This window comes from Opisthocomus hoazin, chromosome 3 (assembly GCF_030867145.1).
Source record: "Opisthocomus hoazin isolate bOpiHoa1 chromosome 3, bOpiHoa1.hap1, whole genome shotgun sequence".
In the NCBI taxonomy this organism is placed as follows: domain Eukaryota; kingdom Metazoa; phylum Chordata; class Aves; order Opisthocomiformes; family Opisthocomidae; genus Opisthocomus; species Opisthocomus hoazin.
In genome coordinates, this window is record NC_134416.1 from 85,632,600 (window position 1) to 85,647,348 (window position 14,749).

Here is a 14,749-nt window from a genome sequence, read left to right on the forward strand (position 1 = left end):
CCATGGGGGGAAAAAAATATATATATACATATACACACACACAAATATATATATATATATATATATACTGTAGAGCCTTGAGTAAGAATTGGCTTGTTGTTGAAAACGTCAGAGACTGTCCGATCCTTTTCACTGACACCCATGGGTTGTGCCCTCAGCACCCACCCGGGGTGAGGGAACCCCTTCCCCGACCTGCCACAGAGCCGCGGCCCCTCCTCGGGACCAGCGTGCACACACGCACACGCACGCACACGCACGCACCCCATGCGTGACACACACCTCTGCTACAGTTCCCTTCTCCTCACCTACTGCCACCCCCCCCCCCCAAAAAAAAAAAAACCAAACCCCTAGAACGGGAACCAAAACAACAGAACACAAACGAAAACCCCAAAAAAACCCAGGAGGACGAAGAAAGAGAACAAAATCACAGCTGGACCCTGTCCCACACGAGGTGTTAGAAAACAGGAGCCATGACCACACATTCATTTCCACTAAGGGTGTGTGAAGCAGGTACTGCCCCTTCCGTAGCTCTCCATCGACCTAGTCACTGACAAACACTTGTGGAAAAACATATGCACCAGTCTCCTGCGTAATACCAGCTGCAACTATAACAACAAGGTTATAACATAAACCTAAAATAAGATGATAACATGTAAATACTGGGTTATTTAGTCTACAGTACAGTAATCTGGATAAAAATGACAAAGGGATAGCCTAATTTCCTTTCCCCAAACCGCTTTTACTTCCCTACGTTGGATCGACCTTCGATGCAAATCTTAACCTCCTGAGGAATAAAAGAAGGCTTGGGAAGAGTCAAAGGTGGCTCCTCTTCTGATTTCTCGAGTTTTCGTGTTTCGGGGGCCGACCACCTCCTCTTCCTCGTTGCCGGGGGCTTGCTGGGTTCTGTTTTGGTGAGCAAAGGTGCTGCAGGCAATCCTATTTTGTCCGGAAACTTCAGTTCACCATTCTCAGCTAACATCTGTGCGCTTCCCTGATTAATCCCGTTCTCCTGCTCCGCATACCTGTGTCTACTTCCAGCTAGACTGTCATTCTTTGAATGCTTCAGCAAGATACTAGCTGAGTCCACGGGCTGGCCCTTTTTAATAGAGCCGTTCTTCAGGTTCTTGAGCGTGAGCGATATGCAGACGTCCCCCACCGAGAGTTTGGAGCACGGCAAGTCAAAGAGCTGGCTGGTTCTCTCAGGGCAGCAGGATGACCAGCCTTGTCCAAATACAAAAAAAGGGTATTCTACCAAGACTTCCACGCTGACCTGCAGAAAGAGAGGGGACAACAGGGAGAGAGACAGAGGGAGAGAGAGGGGAGAGCGTCAGATCACTCGTGTGGGGCGGGGCGGGAGGGGATAAAGGTGAAGCTGCAGAAGCGCTCTTCAGTTTCCGCAAAATCAACACACGGACCACCTGACTTCACGCCTGCCCGTGTCACGCGGGTGGTAACAGTTTCTCTGAGCTCAGCATTTCTCAGCACGAGACCTCGGCAGGAATTGAGCTTTACCTTTATCCAGCTGCTCACAGAGGCGTAAGAGGCAGAACAGCTTCGGCACCTGGCAACCGCCGCTCCCCGCCATCCTCTTGGGGCACCTAGAGCCCGTCATACATGTCCACGGACACTTTCCAACCAGAGGACGGCTCAAGGGAAGCTCTCATTTCTGACACACGATTTCCGGAACGACCACAGGAACGTCATCCTCACCTCTGCCCGACCGGGCGTATACTTACCAGCATGACCAGGCTGAAGGCACGCCGATTTCCAGGGGAAGGCCGTGAGGACGTACAGAGTTGTAGCCCTAAGAACAGTGAGCGCGAACCTGCCTTCCCCCAGCAGCCCTGTCACCAGTCCAGTTTTTTCCCTTCTCACAGCTGCCCTCCCACTCTGCAGCTGAGTTCAGCTCTTGCACTCCCTCCAGGAGAGCATCACCACTCTTCTTCCTCCTCCTGATGTTCCTGCACAGGGTCTCCTTCTCTGCACTGTGTCCCCTTTTCCCCCCACTTGACCCCCACTTCAAAAACACATCTATCTGGTTATGAATGCCATCAACCCACCATACAGGGAGCTGCCACAGGCAGGAGAACAGAGCCGCAACAGGTGCCCGCTGCTCCCCGACCTTGCCAACACTGGGCCTTGAGGTCCCAACGCGACAAAGCACCTCAACGCCCGCTCATCTCTGCGTGTCACCAGCCCGGCGCTCCCCACGCGGTGCTGCGCCTGTGGGCTCACATGCCTGACGCGGGCTGATGTGACACACAGCCCGCGGGGCTGAGCCACCCCCAGCATGCCGCGACGAGAGCAGGAAATTCTGACTAACACTTCTTTAAAATCTGGCAACTGGTTTTTACCTTGCTGTGCGTAATGCCCGTGAGGTCTGCAACTCTAAGAAGGTGGCTTATGCTGAAGTCCACTGCCCTGCTCCCAAGGTCCCTGTGTCCTGTGGGGCTCTTCTCAGGCATGGGGCACACGATCCTGCTCTGACGATGCAACCCCTGTTTGGTAGGGGCTGAAGGGCAGGAGAACACCTGAACAGACGTGCTCATCTCATTTCTGAGCCATTCAGCAAGCACGAAGCTGCCTGGAGAGCCTGCCCTCTCCAGGAACACGGACTTGCCTGAAAGGAACATCACAGCAGGCTCGCGAAACCACCTCTCACCCTTGGGAGCCAGTAACCACCTCTCACCCTTGGGAGCCGGTAATGCCAGCACACCGAGCATGGCTTTGTGTTGTCCAAAGCGCACTCCAGCATTAAGAAATGGAAGCAGTTTGCGGTGCACACTGCACTCCAGTGTTCAAACACCTCTGCTCACAGTTGTAAGTGTGAACCTTGGGATGAAGCTGCATGGCCTGTCTCGCTGCAGAGGCTGGACTTGATGGCAGCACGGCACCCAGCAGCCCTGCTGCTTCCCTGCTAGTGCTGCTCACCCTCAGAGGCACCCTCCCTGCAAGCAGGGCCCGAGGCAGCTCCCCTTGCACCCCACCAGCTCCACATGCCTTTTGGGCAGGGAGACACCACCAGCGATGTCTCACAGCTCAGAGACAGAGGCTCCAGAACCAGGAAACCAAAGATTCCCATCAGATGTTGACTGTGCCTCTGACTGGTAAAGCCCACGTCACGCACCAGCAGTCAACTGCAGGTTATGGGACAGTTGACTCTGTTGAAAAAAACCTTATGAAGTCTATAAATATATACAATCATGAAATCATTAAGGTTGGAAAAGACCCCTAAGATCATCAAGTCCAACTGTCCACCCATCACCACCATGCCTGCTAAACCATATCCCAAAGTGCCATGTCTACGTGTCTTTTGAACACCTCCAGGCATGGTGACTCCACCACCTCCCTGGGCAGCCTGTTCCAATGCCTGACCACTCTTTCAGTAAAGAAATTTTTCCTAATATCCAATCTAAACCTCCCCTGACACAATTTGAGGCCACTGCCTCTTGTCCTATCGCTAGTTACCTGGGAGAAGAGACCAACAACTGCCTCACTACAGCCTCCTTTCAGGCAGTTGTAGAGAGCAATAAGGTCCCCCCTCAGGCTCCTCTTCTCCAGACTAAACAGCCCCAGCTCCCTCAGCCGCTTCATACTATATACACATGCTATGTAATTCTGCAACTAGACCAACAAATAACACTGCATGTATTCGCCTACCGCTCCACCCGCCCAACACAGTAGGCCACTGCAGCAGGAATTTCAAACGGAGCCGTTCAGAGGCACAAGATACGCCCCCCCTATTTTGATTTTTGGCATATTAAACCTTTTCCGACCAGAACTGTCTGCCAACAGCCAACTCCACACGTGGCAATAGCAGAAAGTGACCTGACTCTAAGCCTGGTTTATGCTCTGAACTTCAGACAAAGTGGGGTGAGGTAACCACAAAAGTCCCATCCCTCCCTATCGTTGGATAGAAACATCCCAGCGCCAGGATTTGCAGCAGTATTTGCCCAGAGTTTGGGATCCTATTCCATACGTATGGGTCTCAGAACGGGGTCTGACTGGGAGAAGTGGTGAATAACCAGTATCTCCTATGGTCTTCAATGGAAACTGCTGTTTACGCTGAGCTGTAGGCTTCTCTCCAGGCATGGATCATCTGGTGGACACAGCTTTCTCCCTTATATTGCTATCTCTCTCCTCTTTCTTTCTTCCTTCCTGCCTCCTGTGGTTTTTTTTCCTTTCTTTTTCTACTTTCCTATCCTTGTCAAAAGCTATGTGTATCTGTGGGAACCATACACATCATCCTCACCAACACACAAGTTCCTGTTGATGTGAACACGCTTCCACCGCATGCTACACTTATTTTTTTAATGTGGTATCCAAACCACTTGCCGGAACTGTCAATCACTGAAACAAATCCCAGAATTGGTGGTGGTGACAATGAATAACATCAAATAATAAAGATGGTGAAGTGCTGGAATTTCCACGATCCGGTCACAGTGTGCATGTACCACTATTGAGCTGAAACGGGTTCCCTCACGGACTATCAAGCTCTGTTTTAGCTGGCCGCTTCTGGATTCAGCTAACTTGGGATTTAAGGTAACCAATAATAGTCAAAGACCTTTTAAGTGTGAAGTTCAGTAAAAACACCCCTGCATAATCTTTTTCTGACCACTGCCTTAAAACACATAAAATCAATTTTAAAAGCTCCCTCACCCAATATCTTGCCATGATTACTGCAGGAGAGAAAGAAATTTGGAACTTGTTTTCCAACTACTAAGACAATAAAGCAAGAAACCAAAATATTGGTCCCTCTTCAAGCACACTGGGCTCCACCGCAAGCTACATTTATATTTCTATTTTTTAAGACCACTAGTGAAAAACACCCAAAACTCTTCAGCGCAGCCGCTGAGTATCTGCAATTTTCTATAACCCTTCATAATTCTATTTCTCAGTCAAACTTGGTAGGTAAGGCAGGCAATTCAGACTGCTCAACAAACCCTGGCTGGAGCTGGAACACGGACGATAGGTGCTGGAAGATCTGATGCCCAGAAAATACCCTTCCCATCACTGAGAAACACAGCACCTCTAGTCTTGGGGCTCGCTGCTGCAACCAACACAACAAGCACTAAAGCAAAAGGTGCCCAATAGAAGCAGTTCACGTGAACTGCATTTTGCTAAATGTAAACTTACATTTTCCAGTTAAGTCTTTTTCTCCCTGATATTATTAAAATGTGATGAAACTAGGAGTGGCAGGCTGGAAACAAGGAGAAGGAAGCGATTCTGGGAACAATGTGCACTGAAGCGGTGGAGCTCTCTGCTGAAGGCCTTGCTGTAGGTGCCGAGAGACTCCTCGGGTCCAAAAACCCAGAGTGTGGATTTGGGGAACAGCAGATCTCCCTCTTGCAGAGGGAAGTCTCCGCACTGCCACACTCCCACATGACCTCCCCGACTCAGAGACTCTGGGAGTCCTCACGTTCCCACCATCCCAAGCAACACCTGCCCTCACAGGAGTGGATTTCCTCCGTGAGATTTATTGGGCTGCAGGCAGCACCTCGCGCCACGGGGACTACCCGGCTTGACACACAGTCTGGGTGGGCATCTCCCCAGGGCTGCACCGAGCCCAGCTTCAGCACACCGTTATTATAACAAACGTATGCAGGGCTTGAAGGTTAGCGGCTACTGCTCTCCACAGCCACATGACCCCACCATTCCTCCAGAGAAGCCATCTCCGCCCACCAGACCATTGGCTGCCGACTGTATCACGAGCTCTCTGTTGCTGCACTGCCAGAGTTCAGGAACACACACCTGAAGACAGACCACCGCTGCCCCATCACTCAGAGGAACAAGGACGTACCGCCCCGTGACCAGGGGACACGGACATGGAGATGACATGAGCGGAGGGGCGGGAGAGATCTTCATCTGCAGCAGCGAATGGAGTCAACATCTCTCTGTGTCTGCTACAGTGCCAAAGATAATGAAAAGGAGAGCACGGAGTAGAAGAGAAAGTAACTGGTTTGTGTGCGTGCGGAGAGATAAGGTGAAAAGTAAACTAGATGACAGTCTAAAAAAACAGGCACTAAACTAAAGTAGTTAGGGCTACTAACTAGATGCTCTAACGGGACTTTTCCATCTCTAGTGTCTATGATTCTGCTTTTTTAAAAAGGGAAGATTAGGAACCGTATGTTCATCTTTTCTTTTTAAGCTATGCTTTAGGAATGATTAGGAACTGAACCACAGCGATGAAAGCAGGCACTTCAGAGAATTTATTTTGCATCTCCTGTGTGTTTTGACCTTAACACCCATGGAGGCGAACTACTGGCTTCTGCTTGCTCCTGGCAGCAAAAGAAAGGACAGACAATGATGACGAAGGTGTTATTACAAGAATAACATGTGGAATTGCAAAGAGATGCAGATCCGTAGGATCTTTTAAGCAACTTGAATGCAGAGGAGTAACAACGGGGCTTTGGGTTCTGGTCCAGCAGATACTTGACTTCTTTCTAATCCAGAGCAGGGATGCTGTGAAATGGAAACCTAGCATCCCTCCAGGGCTTAGGCCAGTTATTTCACTGAAAAGGCTTGTAACTTCCCTCCAGGTTTCCACACCTGGAAGAGGGTTGGATTTGCCAGGTGAGGGAGGATGACCTCTATCTGCCTAAGTGCTGTGCCAGGGAGGGGCAGCGCTGGGCTTGCAGTGGTACAACACAACAGCAGCCGCACGGTGCCTCCCTGTTTACATCACTGCTGCATATACTCAGCTAAAAATAATCTCCTACCTCTGTCCCTCAATCGGTGAGAAAATTAGGGGTGATGTTTGCACAGAGTGTGAAAATACAAATCCGCCAATATTATAGTGACTTCCCAGAGATCCCTGGGAGGAGTACGTCAGCGAGCCAAGGCTAATGACAACAACGCTATTTTTGTATGGCATTTACTCCTTACAACTTCCACTCCTTCGATAACACCATTCGAAAAGCTCCCTCCTTCCAGGAGTACGTACGCAACTGAAACTGCATTGTAACAAAATACTTTGCAGAGCTACACTACGCACGCAGATACACCCCACTGTACTCCGGAGTCAAGCGACATTGAAGTGCAGCAGCACCACAGTGCCGCTGCTCGAAGCAGCGCCGCTAAATACTGTTCCTTCAACAAGCAGACGAAGCCTTCTTCACGCAGGCAGTTTTTCTAACGAGCAACGACTGCCGCATGCCTGCTAATAAGGCTAAATGCTTTCATGTAGCCACATCGGGCTGAGGGTGAGGTCACCGGAGACTTCAGGCACGTAGAAACGACCTCTGTCTAAACCCAGGCAAGGGAAAACCGGCAGAGCTACGCAGGGACACAGCTGATCTGGGAAGAGACCCAAGTCCTGGAATCTGCAGGAAACCTAAACTAAACCCCCGTTTCTAATGGTACCTCTACGCGACTCGCCCTCCATTCTGGAAGCACCCCCGGTGGGAAACACAGCTGGGGAGTATTTCGGCTGCCGTGACGTCAACCCGCTGCTGGGGGGCTTCTGGAGACGGTGACACTTTGCTGGGTGAGACCCGTGTGCCTGGGCAGGGATTTCTACATCCTCAGCCTGGGCCTGCTTTCTGCCAGAGGATGGCACTGCACCCCCCACACAGCGCGCTGCCTGCGCCCGGACCGCAGCCCGTCCATCGCCTGGGCCGGGCACGACATCACTGGTACCTCTGCTGCCGGCGTGCAGACTGGCGGCCCGGCTGCAGGGAGAGAAACGGGAGCAAGACGAAAACTGCAGACGGGAGACTGCTACTTTCGAAATCTCATTATTCAGGGCAGCAGTGCAAATTACAGTAACCGGTCCTGATCCAAGGACGGCTCCCTCTGATCACAAAGCCTGAGATGCACCAAAATACGGCTGAGCGGTGGGGAACAAAATCATGTCATTACACTGAACGCACCAGAGGCCCAGATTCCAGCAGCTGCGCAGAGGCACGCGCATCCAGGAACAAAACCACACAGGGAATCTGCACGTTTGGCATGAGAGAAGGGACGTGTCATGGGTAGCGATTTGCCATGTACGCGCAGCTGGGGAAGGAAGGCCACAGACTGCTGCGACTGTAACAAATCTTTCGCGTAATCTGTTCCTCGGTACCGTTGCTGTTTGTTCTTCTCCAAACCACCAGCCTGAGGTGCTCTACTACATGTGTCCACGTCCAGCTCCTCTCTCCCCCTCTCTCTTTCTGAGTCTCCAGCACTGAGGGTGCAGCATCAGAGCTGCAGATGCCGCAGTTCGCAGCACTCAAACCACGCCAAGAGGATTTGCAACAAGATTATCTAAAATGGGCACCTCTAGGAAGCAAAACGCTACCCATTATATCTGAACCGCTCCAGCCTCAACACAACAGCATCTAAACCGCTCAGAAAATGGAGAGCATCAGAGCAACACTTTATGATCAATATGTACTCATTCTCAACCTAAAAATACCTTTGGAAAGTTACAGGGTTTCTTCCTACACTGCAAACCAACGACAAACAAAGGTGAGAAGCACAGCCTGCCCAGCCACCTAGATGATTTTTCTTTCCAAATGTCCCTTGAGCACACAGTTTATGTGAGCCGTGCAGTGTTTAAACCACCCGCAACCGAAGCCTCAATAAAACTCTGTAGTGCATTTCAAGTATGTACAACTCTGTAGTATATTTCAAGTATTACGTGTGTGACGGAGCCACTCCCAGGTAGCTCCAAGCTTTCAAGCCGTGCAAATTCACTGTCTTGTGCCCTACCTATCTCTCAAGGGTAGGATTTGAGCTGAATCCAACCTGAGCTTTCTGGCGTGGAAGGTAAAAATCACCTATCAAAATGCAAAATGTATCCTCTTGTACTGCCTACACCATTTTGCATTTTAATCAAAACCCATGAAGATCCTGTAATTCTTCCTCTGGGTTCTCCAGCTATAAGAAAGTCCTATTTTATATCCAAGAGACCACATTTATCATCGGTGTGACCCTGATGGCTCCCCCGGCACTGTGAGTGGGATGATTTTTGGACCCATGTTGGTCTCACGGATGGATGTGAACGATGAAGAATCAACCCCATGCAGACCCAAAGTGACTGAGACGCGCTGAGGAAAGCTGCACCTGGGGGGCCACAGCATGCGCCCCAGCCCGCCCCCGCACCCCACCATGCGCTGCCATTACCTGTGCTCGATGCTCCCCAACCGCAAACTGTATCACGGCAATGCCTGGGCTATGGCTGTCTTCAATCCTCTCCACAGTGCTGGAGTCTATTTTCAGGTCGTTGCTAATCTCCGCGCTCTGTATGAAGTCTTCCGTTTTCAAGTCCTCTACTTTCTTCAGCTCCCCGTTGGCCAGCTGAATGATCGACCCCTTCATGAAGTAGGGGGGCAGCGTGGGAGGCGCGGCGGCGGGGGAAGCGATGGACTGCACCACGGGCAGGTGGATCTGCGCCTGCACCATGGTGGCCTGGTAGGGAGGCTGGGTGGTGAGGGGCTCCGCGCTGAAGTTCTCGCTCTTGGGGACGGCGGTGGTGACGAACGTGTGAGGCACTGCTGCAAACTGGGGAGACGACGTGACGATCGCAGGCGCGACTCCTGACGGCTCGACGTCCGCTCCGCCGACCGGTATCAGCAGGGACTGGGCGCCAGGGATCACCAGGTGCTGCGGCAGGCTGCCGGGGTACCCAATGGCTTGCTGCTGACCGCTCAGGTAGCCGATCACCGGCGGCTGGGTCCCAGCGTAGAAGGCTGTCGCCGGCAGCCCGACGGGGAGCTGCTCGGAGCCGCTGTGGGTGGTCTGAATGACGGTGTGAGGGGACAGCGTGGCCACCGCCTTCACCCCCTCATGGCCCAGAGCCTGCTGCGGAGACAAGGCGTAGGACCGGTGCGCTGGCTTTCCTAAATGCAAGCTTCCCTTGTCGTTGAGGGCTGAGGGAGAGGTCTCGCAGTTGGTGGCCTGCTGCACCTCCATGTCCGCCGTGGGCGTGCTGCTGTTGGGGACCACCATGACGGAGGCTCGGACACCTGAGGAATCCCGCCCACCGTACTCGGCGGGGCTCGAGTGGACTACCACGTGCCTGGTCTCGTAATGATGGGGAGCGGGTTTATTGCCTGCTTTGACTAGACCCATGTCGGCAGAAGGCGAAATGCCATACCTCCGGCTCTTCTCTATCTCGCCGTTCAGTACCTCCTTTGCCTGCATCGCCTGCAGCCGGCTGCTCTCGGGCTTCTTAGGGGGATCCCTGGTGACAAAGTGGCCCCCCGAGTCTGTGTACTGCACCACCACTTGGGAGGAAGGGCCGAGGGTGAGGGTGTGTGGGATCACTGTCTGATGGGGGTGCAGGGGGACCGGGATGGTGGGAGGAGAGACATTTCTGACAGCGCTCTGGGAAGAGCTGGAAATGTGGACGTACTGGTTCTGCTGGGTGGGTGGAGGAGACCCGGCAGCGATCAGTCCAGGTGTCCTGACCAGGTGCGGTTCAACTTTGTGCCCTTGCTGGCTTAAGCCGCTCATGCTGGCCAGCAAAGTGGAATAAGCCTCCAGCTGGGAGCGCTGGGATGGAGTGGTTGCAACAGCTGTGGCCGCCGCCACAGAGCCGGTCGCAGAATTGGCCGTTGGGGAAATCAGCTGCGAGGGGATGAATCCGGTGTACGATCCGCTGTACTGGGGCCCGACGAACTGGAAGGTGTGCTGCAGGTGCGTGTACTGCACCGGGGAAACAGGGGTCCCTGACTGGGAGAGGGCGGGCGAGTACACCGTGGGCAGAGTGGTGGAGGCTGGAACGGACCTGGGTGCGCTCGGCGGGGAATAGTCCAGCCCTGCAGACAGCGACTTGTGCAAACCCTGCTGCAAGCCTGCCTCCACCACCGACGTCCCCCCGGGCCGGTGCCGACCCCCCAGGCCACCCTGGCCACCGGGTGTGCTGGGGAGCCATGCTAGGTTATCCGCACGGTGGTTGTCGTTTGGCAGGACCGGCTTCACCTCCGAAGGCAGGCTGGTGGCAGGGATTTCTCGCTTTTTAGGTGGCAGGCATTCATTGCTCCGCTCCTGGTTGGATTTCATCTTTCGCCGTCCCCCCTCCACTGTGCTTGCTTCACTGTCTGGCTGGCTCTGATTTCAGTCTGATAAATGGAAAGTCACATTTGATTTCTGCAAGGGATCCAGTGACTTCATGAGGAATCATCTCCCCGTGAGCAGGATTCTCCGACAGCTCCTCTGGATTCTGCAACGAGAGGGTGGGCAAGGGGGGGAGGTGTGTCATATTGTCATTGAGAACAAACGAGATGACACCCCGAAACAGTAAGCAAGAAAAAGAAAACCTCTGGAAAAAAACAAAACCGGTCAGGCATTGCCACTCTCGTGTCAAGGAGCAGTTGACACCAGTGCTGTAAACAGCAGTGAAAATCCTGGGGCCATCTGCTAACGCATCAGGAAAACAACTGAAACTTTAGGCAGATCTGAAACTCTCTGGCTGTAACTTGCCACATTTAAGAGTGGTCACTTCTTTCCCGAGGCTCACTTTCTCCTTCCTCCAGGAAAACCCTCCGTGTCTCTAAGGTGCCTGGTTCGCTCTTCCAGCCTCTCCTTCCCCTGCAACAACGGCGTTGCCTTCACCCTGCTGTCTTCTAAAAAGCACGGGAGCACGCCGGGGAGCTCCGAGTAACACACACACACAAAATATTGACATTAGCAACAAGCAGCTATTAGTGGAGCAGAGGGAACGCGGTGGGTCACTCCTGAACCCTTCAACCCCAGAGTCACTCACTCACCGGGTGACTCCACATCACACCAGGCAGGGCTGCGGAGGCAGCAGCTGCCCCCTGTCCCCCCCCCGCCATGCCACGGCTGCTTACAGGCACACATGCCCGTCATCTACCAGCCTGGCAATGAACCTCGGCCACGCAATCTATTTACAGCAGCAGCCCAGAGCCAGAGGTGGCTATAAGCCAGGTTTTTCATGTGTGGGGTTCCCCGCCCTCCCCCTAGTGCTTTGAACTCCGAATGCTACTCCCTCTGCTACCCACACCTCACGCCCAGGTGCCCGGGCAGGCTTCTGCGCTGGGAGAAGCCACCCGCCGCGCGCAGGTTGGCCAGGGCCAGGCACGGACACCATCGCCATCGCCACCAGGATCCAACCCCCCTGCTTCGCAGCAACTGCCAGACCAGGGAGGCTGTGGGTACCGCGTTCACCGCCACGGCCACACGTCCAAACCCGGAGCAAACTCGGCCCTGGAGATGCCTTGCTAGGATCCCTTAGAAAAGCACATCTGGGTTTCCTGCTCCAAACCAGGAGCCTCCACCACTGTAAAATCTCAAGATTTTATACTGGGCTAATTTTGCTACTGGAGCAAACCAGTTGCTTTCTCTGCACTGCATCACTTAATTCAGCGACTTCAGTCACCGAAAGGCAACAAAGCCAACAAAGTCAGGTTCCTAAATCCCTCATCATCTGCTAAGCAAAATACCATCATGCTTTGAAAAAAGCAAAAGGAACTGACAGTCTCCCCCTTTCTTCCTGAAACCTGTCTTGCCCTGTCCTGTAACGAACTCTTCCCCAGCCCCTGTGCAGCCACCGCTCGTCATCTGCATTTCTGGCTGTTTTGAACGACAGGCAAGAATGGGTGCTGAGAAACTGCACCTCGCACAGCCGGCATCCTAACAAGAAAAGCGTGCATTATGCACACAAAAAAAAAATGGAGAGAGAAAGAATTAAGAGTGGACGTGAAAGAAGATGGAAATAGGATATAGCTCACTTTAAAGTGAATGCTGAGGAGCAGCAGTGATACTTATCTTACAGCAAATAATATTCCTTTGAGGGATTTCTTTCCCTGCTGCCTGGCTTCTGATGAACAATAAGCCTGATGTTTATATGCGTATGCAGTACTTTGAAGCCATACTAGACTAAGATCAAACCTATCTTTAAGAGCACTCTTTACGTTTATGGTCCTCCAAGCCGCTGTAAGCCTGCAGGAAAAGTCCAAATCTTCTAATGTTTTGATACAATCGGTCTTAAGTTAATTCTTTTGTTGTTTAAATATTGATAAACAGTAAGGAAACACCAATCATCACAGAGCTGGGGTGGGGATAAAGCCCTGTTTTAGGGCAGATTCCCCGGCTTTGAGGCAAGAGGGAGGATGAAAGGACTCAGACCAGCTTCAGAAGCACGAGGGCCAGCGACGCCTTGAGTACAGCAGCGCCGGGGCAGCGGCACCCGTCAGCAGCAGCACCCACTGGCAGCAGCTCTGGGGCACTGGCACCCATTGGCAGTGGCTCCAGGGCAGCAGCACCCACCAGCAGCGGCACACACCGAGCGAGCAAGCAGCGGCTCGGCACCGCTACCGCTACATCCACCTGCCCCAACCCACCAGCACCGCCGCCTCGGCCCGGCGACCGCGGCCGGACGAGGGCAGCCAGGAGACAGGGTCCCCACTAGATCAGCATGGGTCTTCCCCCTCCTCCCAACAGCTGCTCAGCGTGGCTTGGCAACAGCTAAAATTATTATATTACACATGACTTACAGATTTTTATTTTTAAATTCGACTAAAAATAAAACCGCCGAGCTCACATTTGCGCAGTCATCCTTGGTTAACTTTAGCTCACTGTACCCTCCTGCCCTGGGCAGCCGGCTTTGACCGGTAGGTCAGCAGCTCCGGGCCGCGGCGCCTGCCCGGGACACCGTGGGGGGGACACCTACAATGCAGGGTGCCCGTCCCTCTCCCCTCGCCCCGGGGAGCTTGTGCTGGGCTGGGACCATCCTGCGATCTCTCGCAGAGACAGACAAGAGCTGCAAACCCAGCATTTAAATACATTCCCATGGGGAAAAGCTGGGAGCAGTGCGCTGGCCCCTCTGCCCACAACAGGATGGCTCAAAATGCGCAGTGCTTGTACGCTGTGGCTTTGAGGGAGCCTGGACATGGGACCGAATAGAGCCAGTCTCTTTTGCTGTGACAGATCAGCCAGGCTCCCCAAAAATGGTCGTTGTGAAAGCCCGAGGCATCTGGGTTCAGCTTCTCTGCATCGAAAGTACTACTACAAGCTGTGTGAAACCTGGCGAAGTTTCGCTCTGCGGGAGCTGCAGTAAAGGTTTTGTTCTGCTAAATGGCTTTGAACCACTGAGTTTTGGGTAGCCTCCAAAGTCAAAGCTAACATCCTTCAAAAATACCAAATACTAAATCTTTTGCTTCGTTTTTTTTTTAATGTGTGTAAATCTTTCACAAGGCTGACTTCATCATCACCGGTAACCAAAGGGCTGCCCACAGTCTCCTGCAGAGCACAGGAGGAATGAACAAGCTTAACGGAGACAAGGGACGAGACAGCCGCAGAGCGGTGAAGGTTGCCCCACTTTTCCAAGCCCAAGTACTTCACGGTGAGACTCTGAACTCTAACAGACACAGGACTGGATTTGCAGAAATGCAGATGTGCAGCATAAAACAGCCTACTTCTACTTCAAGACTTAAAAGTAAAACATAAGTTTTCAGCATAATTCAAGTTCCAGCAGCAGCAAAGATAAGACAGGACCGATTTCGCTTGGGAAGCAACGAAAAGGAGACAACCCAAACGGAGAGTCTCAAAGGCAAGAGGTACAAGACCTGGTTAAACTGTTCTTTGCTGCCTGTCCTAGAAAGACGAACGCCTGCCGTCCGTGGTGTGCCGCACGGTTTGTTATTTGTACGCTTTTTTTCCTGTATCCAAGTAATTTTTCTGACTCTCAAGATTTCTTTTCTCTTTAACTTCAGAGCTGTCGATCACAATTTGTGAGCTCTGCAAATGAGCAGCAAACACCAGATGATCTTTTGCTCCCGCTTAGTACGTGCGTGTGTCA

The 14,749-nt window shown here is 52.6% G+C and overlaps 1 protein-coding gene across 22 annotated transcripts in view; it reads right to left on the bottom strand.

Annotated features, from left to right (window-relative positions):
- Positions 1–314: 314 nt before the first annotated feature.
- Positions 315–14,749, bottom strand: part of ATXN1 (ataxin 1) — a 220,143-nt gene continuing 205,708 nt past the window's right edge. For 21 of the 22 annotated variants that reach the window (XM_075416877.1, XM_075416875.1, XM_075416866.1 and 18 more), the window contains 2 exons: positions 9,109–11,149; positions 315–1,270 (listed from right to left, as the gene is read on the bottom strand). In XM_075416877.1, the coding sequence (XP_075272992.1) occupies positions 740–1,270; positions 9,109–10,989 (2,412 nt within the window). In that variant the 5' untranslated portion in view covers positions 10,990–11,149 and the 3' untranslated portion in view covers positions 315–739. Of the gene's footprint in view, positions 1,271–9,108; positions 11,150–11,446; positions 11,523–14,749 lie in introns of those variants that run through there. The other variant, XM_075416881.1, reaches the window with a different exon arrangement.